Source organism: Capra hircus, chromosome 6 (assembly GCF_001704415.2).
Source record: "Capra hircus breed San Clemente chromosome 6, ASM170441v1, whole genome shotgun sequence".
Classification (NCBI taxonomy): Eukaryota; Metazoa; Chordata; class Mammalia; order Artiodactyla; family Bovidae; genus Capra; species Capra hircus.
In genome coordinates this window covers 24,499,279-24,513,430 of record NC_030813.1, presented here as the reverse complement: position 1 = coordinate 24,513,430, position 14,152 = coordinate 24,499,279, and the positions used below count along the sequence as shown (strand labels likewise).

Here is a 14,152-nt window from a genome sequence, read left to right as displayed (position 1 = left end):
GATGGGGAAACAGTGGAAACAGTGTCAGACTTTATTTTGGGGGGTTCCAAAATCACTGCAGATGGTGACTGCAGCCATGAAATTAAAAGATGCTTACTCCTTGGAAGAAAAGTTATGACCAACCTAGATAATATATTCAAAAGCAGAGACATTACTTTGCCGACTAAGGTCCGTCTAGTCAAGGCTATGGTTTTTCCTGTGGTCATGTATGGATGTGAAAGTTGGACTGTGAAGAAGGCTGAGCGCCAAAGAATTGATGCTTTTGAACTGTGGTGTTGGAGAAGACTCTTGAGAGTCCCTTGGACTGCAAGGAGATCCAACCAATCCATTCTGAAGATCAGCCCTGGGATTTCTTTGGAAGGAATCATGCTAAAGCTGAAACTCCAGTACTTTGGCCACCTCATGCGAAGAGTTGACTCATTGGAAAAAGACTGTGATGCTGGGAGGGATTGGGAGCAGGAGGAGAAGGGGACGACAGAGGATGAGATGGCTGGATGGCATCATGGACTCAATGGACGTGAGTCTGAGTGAACTCCGGGAGATGGTGATGAACAGGGAGGCCTGGCGTGCTGCGATTCATGGGGTCGCAAAGAGTCGGACACGACTGAGTGACTGAACTGAACTGAATTCATTAGTATTAATTTGGGAAATTTGATAATGACACTGTAGCTTTGTAATAAATGTTCTTATTTTTTGTGATGCATACTTAGTGTGCAGAGGTAAAATGGCATACAGTTTGAACTGCCTTCAAAATATCCAAAAGCAAAATACAAAGAGAGAGAGAGAATACAGGAAGAAAAGAAGCAGGATAAAGGAAAAGAGGGAGGTACAAAGCAGGAAAAAGGGAAAGAAGAGATGGTGGGAGGATGGAATGAAGGAGAAAGAAAAAGAAAAATGAAGCAAATGGGGAAAAAGCTTGATGATTATTGATTCTGAGAGATGAATTAGAGTATTCTTTATTTGTGGGTACATATGGACATCCTTATAATAAAAATTTTAAAAAAGAAAAACTCTTATGGTCTATTACCATTTTCATAATTGGATGTGAATAATTTAAAACTTACTTGGACAACTTTTGAAAAACAGGCAGGTTAGTTTAGTTTTTATTACATGGGCAATATAAAGCAGTAAAAATGTCCCTCATAAGGAATTAGGAGAAGTGTGTGTGTGTGTGTGTGTGTGTGTGTGTGCGAGCACATGATTTCAAATGTTCTATCAAGTGTCCCTCAACAGGAGCTGCCAAAGGTAAAGTTGATGTAAAGGTCTCCCCCATTATGTTTCACATGAGTAAGTATAGAGTTTCTCTTTCAAGTGAAAAAGGTAAGGTGAATTCTTGGTATCAAAAATTACAATTCTGGATTCTTTCAGTGAAACCTCCACCTCCACCCTTTCATGATCACTTACCATAGTGGTCAGGACTTGTGTTATTATTTAGACAGTGTTATTCATCATAGACCATTGTAGGCAAGCTAGGGATCTTCCTACTTAGAGGGTATATGTCCCCAGTAGTTACCAACAAACCTGTGGAACTTTAACTCTTTGGGGCTTCATGGAACATCTGCACTTACCTTCTCTGTTTTCTGGTTCTTTTGGGGGATATTATTGATTACAAGGGCTTTCCTGGCGACTCAGATGGTAAAGAATCTGTCTGCAATATGAGAGATGCAGGTTTGATCCTTGAGTCAGGAAGATCCCCTGGAGAAGGGAATGGCTACCCACTCCAGTATTCTAGCCTGGAGAATTCCATGGACAGAGGAACCTGGCAGGGTACAGTCCATGGCATTGCAAAGAGTTGGATATGACTGAGTGACTAATGTTTTCACACTATTGCTTGTAAAAGTAATATGTTTTATCAAAATCAAACAATTTTAAGCAAAGGACTCATTTGGCAACTCAGAGAGACTGAAGGGAGATAGAGATTTTATATATATAATATTATATTTTATTATATATATATCTTTATATAAAAATATGCACATCTATATATACGGAGAGAGAGATATGCTTTGTAAAAATTAAAATGAAAAATGAAATAATTCAGCCTGTGGAGAGTTGGATGAAGGCCTCATGGTCCCTGGCTCCCTGGCTGTCATTTGGATTTTCCCTAAGTTGGTAATGCAGATTGTACCACATTTTGAGAATAAATCTCCTGTGCTGCCCTCAATGTGTAATGTAATACTTTCTCTTGGTTCAGTAAAGAAGTTCTAAGGGTTGGTTTGGCTTCACATTAGAATTAGACAGTTTGGAAACAAAGAACTACAACATAATACCCCTTTTCTCTTGAGTATCAGCATCACATTCAAGTCCAGTGAACCAGCCCTTATCAATCTTCCGTATGTCTTAGAAGGGAAGTTAAATGAGGAATATGAGGGCAAGAAAGACAGCAGTGGAGATTTCTGTTTATTAGGGTACCTGATTTTTAGGTCTTTCTGTGACCTTAGCATGATAACTATATTTCTGCCCATAGGAAATCAACAAACATTTCTATTTCCCCTGCTCCACTGTTTACTGGGCCTGAATGATATGCCTCATTTTATGTTTTCTTCAGGATGGACAATGCATTATGTGCTGGGTTAATGATCTCTTGAGGTTTTAACTGAATGATCCTAATGGCTCACTTTATTTTTCATGGATGATAAGGTAATTTTCTTTAATACCAAGAGCCATAAAACATGATACAGGTGTCACTCAGCCCAGTAGCCATAATGATGACACTGCTACTGAAATGTACTGGTCATATCTATTATCATCCTAGAGTAACTAATAATATCAGTCTGTTATTAATGCAGTTCCACCATGTTAGCTGTGCTGCTTAAGTGGGGAACTAGAATAGTTAGAAAGATATTTTTGTGACTGAGAAATGATAATTTATCATCTCTAAAAATAAACTTTGTATGCATAACCCTCACCATAAGATCATTCTCTAACAAGAAGTGACCCCAAAAAAGAAGTCCACTATGATCTCAGGGCTCTGTATTCAATTCAAAATAACACATACATTTCGAAATAGGGAAATAACCCAGACTTTCATACCAAAGAAACAAAATTCCCCAATAATTTTCCTATGATTAAATGTATGGATGATAATTTTATTGTTAGAGTAAATTTCATGAAAAATTAATCCTACCTTCAGTAGATATTTCAACAGTTGATTTCTCATCATTTGGTGATGTCGCGGTATTTATTGTTGGTGAAATGGTAGTTACATTAGACGTTGTTGATAGTGAAGTGTTTGCAGATGGGGTTTCTGAAAAAAATAAATTGTGTTAAAGTAGTTTCATTAAAATTTACACTTATTTTGCTGAGAAACATTCTAGTATATTTAAACAAAATAAACCGTATGTATGGTTTTGGAATTAATTTTCTAATTGTAAAAGAATTCAACCTTGAGTTCAGTATTCATTCATTCACTCCATCAGCTTTTCACCAATGGCATGAATTTTTAAGATGATAGCAGGAGTGGTCTGTGGTTCTGAAAGAAAATGCTATCTTACAAAACTAGTGAGGAATACATGTGTAACTTTGACACTTAATTAAGCCAACTAAAGTAACATTGTCAGGTGAAATAATTAAATACTCTCTGGGCAGTGTTTACCAAGTGTTTTTATAGCAAGTTATTGTTCAGTTCAGTTCAGTCGCTCAGTCACGTCTGACTCTTTGCGACCCCCGAACCACAGCACGTCAGGCATCCCTGTCCATCACCAACTCCCGGAGTTCACTCAGACTCACGTCCATCGAGTCCGTGATGCCATCCAGCCATCTCATCCTCTGTCGTCCCCTTCTCCTCCTGCCCCCAATCCCTCCCAGCATCAAAGTCTTTTCCAATGAGTCAACACTTCACATCAGGTGGCCAAAGTACTGGAGTTTCAGCTTTAACATCAGTCCTTCCAAAAAAATCCCAGGGCTGATCTCCTTCAGAATGGACTGGTTGGATCTCCTTGCAGTCCAAGGGACTCTCAAGAGTCTTCTCCAACACCACAGTTCAAAAGCATCAATTCTTCGGTGCTCAGCCTTCTTCACAGTCCAACTCTCACATCCATACATGACCACAGGAAAAACCATAGCCTTGACTAGATGGACCTTTGTTGCCAAAGTAATGTCTCTGCTTTTGAATATGCTATCTAGGTTGGTCATAACTTTTCTTCCAAGGAGTAAGCGTCTTTTAATTTCATGGCTGCAGTCACCATCTGCAGTGATATTGGAGCCCCAAAAAATAAAGTCTGACACTGTTTCCACTGTTTCCCCATCTATTTTCCATGAAGTGATGGGACCAGATGCCATGAACTTCGTTTTCTGAATGTTGAGCGTTAAGCCAACTTTTTCGCTCTCCTCTTTCACTTTCATCAAGAGGCTTTTTAGCTCCTCTTCACTTTCTGCCATAAGGGTGGTGTCATCTGCACATCTGAGGTTGTTGATATTTCTCCTGGCAATAAATCCTGCTTGTGCTTCTTCTAGCCCAGTGTTTCTCATGATGTACTCTGCATAGAAGTTAAATAAGCAGGTGACAATATACAGCCTTGACGTATTCCTTTTCCTATTTGGAACCAGTCTGTTGTTCCATGTCCAGTTGTAACTGTTGCTTCCTGACCTGCATACAGATTTCTCAAGAGGCAGGTTAGGTGGTCTGGTATCCCCATCTCTTTCAGAATTTTCCACAGTTGATTGTGATCCACACAGTCAAAGGCTTTGGCATAATCAATAAAGCAGAAATAGATGTTTTTCTGGAACTCTCTTGTTTTTTCCATGATCCAGCAGATGTTGGTAATTTGATCTCTGGTTCTTCTGCCTTTTCTAAAATCATCTTGAACATCAGGGAGTTCATGGTTCACGTATTGCTGAAGCCTGGCTTGGAGAATTTTGAACATTACTTTACTAATGTGTGAGATGAGTGAGTGCAATTGTGCAGTAGTTTGAGCATTCTTTGGCATTGCCTTTCTTTGGGATTGGAATGAAAACTGACCTTTTCCAGTCCTGTGGCTACTGCTGAGTTTTCCAAATGTGCTGGCATATAGACTGCAGCACTTTCACAGCATCATCTTTCAGGATTTGAAATAGCTCAACTGGAATTCGATCACCTCCACTAGCTTTGATCGTAGTGATGCTTTCTAAGGCCCATTTGACTTCACATTCCAGGATGTCTGGCTCTAGGTGAGTGATCACACCATCATGATTATCTGCGTTGTGAAGATCTTTTTTGTACAGTTCTTCTGTGTATTCTTGCCACCTCTTCTTAATATCTTCTGCTTCTGTTAGGTCCATACCATTTCTGTCCTTTATCGAGCCCATCTTTGCATGAAATGTTCCCTTGGTATGTCTAATTTTCTTGAAGAGATCTCTAGTCTTTCCCATTCTGTTGTTTTCCTCTATTTCTTTGCATTGATCGCTGAGGAAGGCTTTCTTATCTCTTCTTGCTATTCTTTGGAACTCTGCATTCAGATGCTTCTATCTTTCCTTTTCTCCTTTGCTTTTTGCTTCTCTTCTTTTCACAGCTATTTGTAAGGCCTCCCCAGACAGCCATTTTGCTTTTTTCCATTTCTTTTCAATGGGGATGGTCTTTATCCCTGTCTCCTATACAATATCATAAACCTCAATCCATAGTTCATCAGGCACTCTTATCTATCAGATCTAGTCCCTTAAATCTATTTCTCACTTCCATTGTATAATCATAAGGGATTTGATTTAGGTCATACCTGAATGGTCTAGTGGTTTTCCCTACTTTATTCAATTTAAGTCTGAATTTGGTAATAAGGAGTTAATGATCTGAGCCACAGTCAGCTCGTGGTCTTGTTTTTGCTGACTATATAGAGCTTCTCCATCTTTGGCTGCAAAGAATATAATCAATCTGATTTCAGTGTTGACCATCTGGTGATGTCCATGTGTAGAGTCTTCTCTTGCGTAGTTGGAAGAGGGTGTTTGCTATGACCAGTGCATTTTCTTGGCAAAACTATATTAGTCTTCACCCTGCTTCATTCCATATTCTAAGGTAAAATTTGCCTGTTACTCCAGGTGTTTCTTGACTTCCTACTTTTGCATTCCAATCCCCTAGAATGAAAAGGATATCTTTTTTGGGTGTTAGTTCTAAAAGGTCTTGTAGGTCTTCATAGAACCATTCAACTTCAGCTTCTTCAGCATTACTGGTTGGGGCATAGACTTGGATTACTGTAATATTGAATGGTTTGCCTTGGAAATGAACAGAGATCATTCTGTCATTTTTGAAATTGCATTCAAGTACTGCATTTCAGACTCTTTTTTAATATTTTTAATCTATGTCAGCCTCAGAAAGTATTAAACAAGTTACATTTTTCATGGAGCAAAGTTGCAATGAGTTACAAGAAAGAACCAATTAGCTCAAAACTCTGATGTGGTTAATTTTAACGCTACACTTATTTTTCTTACTTTCCAACTATGTTAACTAACGCACTCCCAGGTGCACAGTGGATAAGAGATATGGGAACTTAGCAACAAGCTTGGCCCAATAATGAAATCCTACACCAGCACTACTCTAATAACTTTTAACTCTTTAAAAGACTCTATGTTTTAGGCTTTCCGTGCCTCTCATAGTTGGGAGGCTGTAAATAATCATATGCGTAGTTGCAAGAGTCTGGGTATACCTGCCAAGCAAGCTAGAGTGCTAACAGAGGGATTTTGATTGGAAATATTCTTCTCATGTCCAGGAGACTTATTAGCTATAGCCCTAAGTTAATTTTTTCCAGAGAAAGGTGGTCAGGAATAGCCTCCTGTTAATGTCAGAGGAGTTGGTGAAAGTCATGAAATAGTAAAACAGACAGATTCTGGTTTTGGGGTAGATGCTCGAGAAAGCCTAGGGAGCCCCTTGAGTTCTGAAGCCTTGCTTAACAGTTCTCTTCCACATGATCTTGTCATGGGGGGGATCTCCCGTGGTGGCTCCCAGCATCAGACCTTGCTTCTATCACCAGTCACATTCACAACTGGGTATTTTTTTTTTTTTTTTTTTTGGCTTTGGCTCCATCCTTTCATTCTTTCTGGAGTTATTTCTCCACTGATCTCCAGTAGCGTGTTGGGCATCTAGTGACCTGGGGAGTTCCTCTTTCAGTATCCTATCATTTTGTCTTTTCATACTGTTCATGGGGTTCTCAAGGCAAGAATACTGAAGTGGTTTGCCATTCCCTTCTCCAGTGGACCACATTCTGTCAGACCTCTCCACCAGGACCTGCCCATCTTGGGTGGCCCCATGTGCATGACTTAGTTTCATTGAGTTAGACAAGGCTGTGGTTCTAGTGTATTTAGTAAATACTAAAATCTTAGTACTAATTCATTTCTACCTGGGACATAGCATTCTCCTTTCTTTCTCTCCTCTCCCCCTTTTCTCTCTCTCTCTCTGTATATACATATACAGATATAATAGATATATGTGTGTGTGTCTAACTATATATGTAAACTTATTGTCTCTTTGGAATATATTAGTAGACAATAGATTAAAAAATTCAACAACTGCTACAAGCCTAAATTCTTGGCACTAGAGCCACCATAAATCTGCCTTTTAAAATGATTTATTTCTCTCAATTGTAATAGTCAAAAGCACAGAAGTGAAGACAGTACAATGTTATATATATTATATATTTATTTTTAATAATTATTTTTGGCAATAGAAAGTCACTGTCTTACAAAAACTCTTAAAATGCCCATTGCAATATTATTTTTTAAAGTGAAGCATGTAGGACTTCTCCGTGATCTATGGAAAGATTTGTTCCACACAATATTATTGTAATTTCTTAACATTTATACAAGCAATGGGGTTTCCCAGGTGGTGCAGTGGTAAATAATCTGCCTGCCAATGAAGGAGACACAAGAGGTGCGAGTTTGATCCCTGGGTCAGGAAGATTCCCCTGGAGAGGGAAATGGCAACCCACTCCAGTATTCTTGCACTGAAAATGCCATGGGCAGAAGAGCCTGGTGGGCTACAGTCCATGGGGTCGGAAAGAGTCAGACACGAGTGAGCACACATACACACAAACATACAGTCATACAAGTGGATCCAAGGAGTTCAAACACATGTTGTTCAAAGGTCAGTTGTATACAGAGTCAGAGAAACACACGTTGATAAGAAGGTGGACTCTGAATAACAAAAACTTAGGTTCAAACGCCAGTCAAATTGGGTATGTCACGACAGTCAATGCACATCCTTCACAGAACTTGTCAAATTTGAATTTAAATTTCATTCAAAATTTTCCTCTTTGAATTTGAGGAAAAAACAATAATCTTGAAAGTCAGTGAAAAGCAATATTTGAGATGTCACGAGATAAGAGTGTTCTTCCTGTTTCGTTTTATAGATTTGAGGGGCTTGGGAGTGTTAGTGCTTAGCTCTGACTTTGTTTACAAAGAGCTCACAGAAATTGCTTGACATACTCAGCATATACTGGCATGCTCTGTACAGACAGGAACAACAACATTGCCTTTTCGCAGGCTTTACCGAAACCAAATCAAAGCTTTTTTCACCTCTGGAGATACATCCACACCCTTGGTCTTACGACCCTCCCCTCCTGCTGTGCAATTTCTAGCAGATAAAAGGAACATAGCACATATGAAGTTACCTTTGCTCTATTAATTAGTCATTTTGTTTTTGCTATCTTTCTTTTTGTCTTAGAGTCCATGACATAATACTAATTTCTAAGTTTAAATTGAGATTGAAGAAGTTATTCAAAGAAGCATATACTACTTGGATGGGAATTTCATCTGTAAATAGCTTGAATGATTTCCCTCTTTGACTTGCTAAATAGAAAACAACCTTAATTTCTGAGTATAATTCACAACTCAGAGATATTTTTCATATTTTTTTTTCCCTTCCGTACTTCATTCTTTCCTTCTTTCCTTTTTGCTTCCACACACTTACTGGTAGCCAGTATGAAAAGCATAGTTAAACAGTGAAAGACTTTATGTTGTACCAAACAGTCACACTTAAGGAGATTTTAATATAGTAGGGAATATGTCTGTACACAATAAATAACAAAGAATACTCTGTTTGAGATGTGTATAACAGTGTTTCTCAAACTTTGAGTTATTAAACAATTAAAGAGAAATTTAAATCTATTTAATGTATTGCAGTCAGAGCTTTTTCCCCAAATGAAAGAGAAAAGAGACAACATTAGAGTAGTTTTGTAAATAATGAGAGTAAATATTGTTTCTTGACGCTTTTGCTTAGGAGTGTGTGTGTGTGTGTGTGTGTGTGTGTGTGTGACGTATGTCTGAATGAAATGTGTGCCAGTGCAAAATGTATTTCTTACAGTGATCCCAGCTAAAAATTTGAAAACTGTGGGACAAGAAAAAATTGAGGCAAGAATTTATAAAAGATGACTAATCTTCTGGCATGATTAAGGAATACTTCATGAGAGCGTTGACAGGGGCTGGAGCTTGAAGAGTAAGTAACATGTTCACACAGAAAGAGGAAAGAACATGAGTGAAGGTGTGAAATGGGGAAATGAGAGGGATTTGAAGGCAGGCAAAGAGCTCTGTTTGGCTGAACTGCTATTGCTACGAGAAGACATGGTGGATGTATCTGGTAAAATTCTGGAGACCAGATTATAAAGGACTTTAAATACCAACCCAGAGACATGGGACTTCACCTACAAGTTTGTTTGGAGCAATGGGAAGAGACTAGAAGGAAATTCAACTGGAGAAAACATGACTGGGGAATGAGGAGGGTAGAGAATGAGAAACCACTTGTTGAACTTGAACTAGAAACTCCCATTTTTATGTTTACCAATGTTGTTGGCCCTCTTGAAGTCGTCATGTGAAATCAGTAAGTTCACATGTATAGTTTGAGGCAAACTAGTAGGGAAATTTCTAGCCACAAATTTCTACCACATAATTAACATAGTAAGATTAAGATATTTGTTGCTGTTAAGTCACTAAGTGACTCTTTGTGAACCCATGGACTGCTGCATGCTAGGGTCCTCTGTCCTCCACTATCCCCTGGAATTTGCTCAAATTCATGTCCATTGAGTCAGTGATACAATCTAAACATCTCATCATCTGCTGTCCCCTTCTCTTCCTGCTCTCAGTCTTTCCCAGAATCAGGGTGTTTCCAATGAGTCAGCTCTTCACATCAGATGGCCAAAGTACTGGAGCTTCATCATCAGTTCTTCCAATGAATATTTAGGGTTGATTTCCTCTATGACTGACTGGTTTGATCTCCCCTTAAAAATCTTCTCTAGCACTACAATTTAAAAGCATCAATTCTTCGGCCCTCAGCTTTCTTTATGGTCTAACTCTCACACCTGTATGTGATTACTGGAAAAACCATAGCTTCGACTACATGGACGTTTGTTGGCAAAATGTTATCTCTGCTCTTTAATACATTGTCTAGGTTTGTCATAGCTTTCCTTCCAAAGAGTAAGCATCTTTTAAATTACATGGCTGCTTGACCTCACATTCCAGGTGTCCAGTTCTAGAAGAGTGACTACACCATCATGGTTATCTGTGTCATTAAAGCCTCTTCTGTATAGTTCCTTTGAATCCTTGCTGTATCTTCTTAATCTCTTCTGCTTCTGTCAAGTCCTTACGGTTTCTGTCCTTTATTATGCCCATTCTTGCATGAAATGTTCCCTTGGGATCTCCAATTTTCTTGAAGAGATCTCTAACCTTTCCCATTGTATTGTTTTCCTCTTTTTCACTGTTCATTTAGCAAGACTGAGCTATAATGTAAGGCTTGTCCTTGTCTTCTTCTTTCTACATGTTTGGCCGCTGATTTCCCAGCACTCATAATCGTCTCCATTACTAGTTCTTCAGATTGTTCAATAGAGAGCATTTCTTCTTTTGGCAAGGATTGACAAATAACCCATATAAATATGGAGCATCACTATGTTCCAGGTAGCGTGTGAGTACTTTCTGTGGATTATCTCATTTAATCCTAACAAAGACCCTACATAAGCTCATACTCTTATGATCACCATCTTATAGGTACGGACACTGAAGCTGAAACATGGTAAGCAGCTTGCTCATATTGTACACTGGGAAGTAAGACAGTTGGGATTTCAGTACAGACACCCTTGACTCCAGAGAAGATACTCTTAACCATCAAACATCTGGCCACAGCATGGTGGATTCATGCCAAGCCACACTCCCCCCAACCTGCTTTCTGCCTCTGACAAGGTGTCATACTAAAAGTGTGGAAGTGACTAGACAGACTGATGTTTTGGCCCCATGAAATGATGAAGAAAGAGACAAAATAGCTCACTTTTTCTTTTTAATAACAAGGATTCATACTGTCATGTACATATAAATAAACAAACATATAAGATGTTTCCATATTAGACTTAAATCTTCAAAGGCTATTTCTAATCTTTTAATGGTGTTTAAAATTGAAAAATAAAATGATTTATTGAGGTTTAAAAAAAATTGCAAATAGAAATTTTCTCTCCTGATATGATGGAAAAGATTTATTCTAACTACCACCATTAATGGAGAAGGAAATGGCAGCCCACTCCAGTATTGTTGCCTGGAGAATCCCACTGATGGAGAAGCTTGGTGAGCTGCAGTCCATGAGGTCACAGAGTTGGACATGACTGAGTGACTGAAACACACCGCCATTAAAGTTTTATTGACCAGAGTATGAGTAACTATCAATTATACTTTACCTCTATTATCTGTAAATTTATTCTAAGTCTGACTTGATCTTATACTAAACTATTGAGGGAAATGGTTTATTCTGAAGTATTTTCTCTTCACAGGACATGGTGTGGTAGCATTTTTCTCTCTTTACCTCCAAAATGTTTAAAGATAAATTTAACAAGGAGACCTGTGCTTCATAGCTTTGCTTGTGCCAAACCAGAGACTGCTGCTCTTGAGAGAAACAGATGGTGCTTCATCCCCATTCCACCCTATACCAATACGCTTACACTGAGAGAGCACAAGGGATGTAAAGCACAAGCTTCTTACATTATGAAAGAATGAAGCATTATTGGGATTTTAAGGACAATCACTGTTTTAATCACAAAATAAGAACTATGAGAATTCAGTTTATGGCTAGAAACCAGGTATCATATTTTCTCCTGTTTTCAAATGATCAAGTCATTGATTCCAATCTTCTTAACATGTTTTGTAATTACATTTATAGGAACTCACAAATAATCTCTGAGAGTCAGAATTTCATCCATCGTCATAATGAGCAACTGTAACAAAAAGTAAGGGGGTCCAGTTGCTTGCCGCTCAAAAGCCGATAAAGAGGCAAGGTTGGAAAGAGGAAATAAATAAATAAATAAAGAGGAAAGTTTGCTTTATCTCGGATGCTGGCAATCCACAGTGAGGGGAAGGTGGACTCCTGTCCAAAGGTCGATTACAACCCCCGGCCCCCTGCACACTGACAATCAATGGGCAAGCACTTTTATAGACAGAAGAAAGATGCTACAAGCAGAAACAGCTTGGCTGACTCTGACAGTCATCTTGAAATTGGCCGTCAATGGTCTGACCAGTGTCATCTTGACTGTTCTAAGTACAGTTAATCTTCAGTTCCAGGGTTGGTTTGTTCTCATTTCTTTGAGGCCAGTTCTCAAGAGTGTGGCACCTCTTGCCACATGTCTTGGCTACAAACTGGTCATAATGTAATTAACTTCTTCTACCTGGTGGGGGTTTCAGTATTTATAAGACAGCTCACAGGATATGGCTCAGAATATTATCTATGGCCCTTGAGGAGGAACTAGAGGTCCTTAACTATGCTTAATGACTAAACTATTATTATTTCATTTTATTGGCCTGTTTTCCTTTGTTTCTTCATGTTGTCACTGCTCTGATTAAACTTATTGTTTGGCTAAAGTTTTTCCACAGACAAAAGGCAGGCGAGGGGGTGTGGGTGGGGGAGTAAGGACCATAGGGTTCTACTCTGATTGAAAACTATTTCCCCATCTACCTTTTCCCCTACCAAGTCTGTGTCTAAAGTCCACTGAAAATCCATTACTAGAGACTGATCTTGCTTTTTCTAGATCAATACAAACATTGAATAACAGTAACTTAAAATTCTAGAACTTGAAACCTGGAACAAACTTTTAAAAAATACCCTAATGTAATAGAATCCACACATTTTACAGCTTAGAAAATGTATGAATTTAAGGGAGTTTCAAAGATCACGGCACCAATTAGTTAAATTCCTTCTCTAATTGTACTCTTTGTGTATGTGGAATGCACTTGTGGCAGAGACGCTGCTGAAGTTTTCCTTTGAATTATCTGAGAAAATATTTTTTCTTAGCCAGTTTTAACCATAAAGACAACTTCAGACAAGGTTTTAAGTTCTTTAAGGAAAAAGAATGGTTTCTTTATAAACCTTCAAAATACCATTATTAGGTAATAACTTAATAAACTAGATTAATTGGTTTATGGAACTGAAGGTAAAGTAGATAATTTTATATTTCAATAACTTAGAATGTATTACTTCTACTATTTCATATTGTCTTCATGCAATGCCACTTCCTATAAATACCACCCCTTAGATTTTTGGAAACTTTTACAGATTATATATTGAAATAAAGCGATTGTCAATTTTCATTTATCACTCGCAGATGTTTCTTCACTATGTATTACAGCTTATAAATGAATACAGATCCACTTCCTATATTTATATGTGATGGCAATGCATAAATTTGGGTGTTATAAATAGTGATAAGGTCCTTTTTTGTAGTACTTTGTCAGTAATAGCATAATTTTTGCTCAATATTGTACCCTATATCTTCTTTGTCTGAAAAGAAGTAACAAAGAATTAGCAAAGTTTAAGTGGAAAATTTCAATTTTCACTCACACAAGAAAATATGTCAAAATATTAATTATATAATACAGTATATTACAAATTTATACATGGATAAGTAAAATAAATTTGTATATTAATATAAAAACAATAAATAAATGAAATATGATACCACTTTCTATATTCTCATCAAAACAGAACCTTCATGAAAGATAAGGGACTGATTCCTTTAAATTATCAGTGTCATATAAACACATTGCCCTTTGACACAGCAAAGGTCACTTTGGCCTACTTCCAACCAAATGAAATACAGTTAATTTTTTTCCTCAATTTAAAGAAAACAATTATTACATGATGATTTCTTCTATCTGCATTGGTCTGATAATTTCAATATTTTCTATATGAAGTGCATAAGTAAGCTACTAGCCAATGAGACTTTTACCT

The 14,152-nt window shown here is 37.9% G+C and overlaps 1 protein-coding gene across 1 annotated transcript in view; it reads right to left on the bottom strand.

Moving 5' to 3' along the window:
* The window catches only part of EMCN (endomucin), a 127,463-nt gene that overhangs the window by 77,110 nt on the left and 36,201 nt on the right, over positions 1-14,152 (bottom strand). The window contains exon 2 of the mRNA XM_005681371.3: positions 3,128-3,247. Coding sequence (XP_005681428.2) covers positions 3,128-3,247 — 120 coding nt within the window. The remainder of the gene's footprint in view (positions 1-3,127; positions 3,248-14,152) is intronic.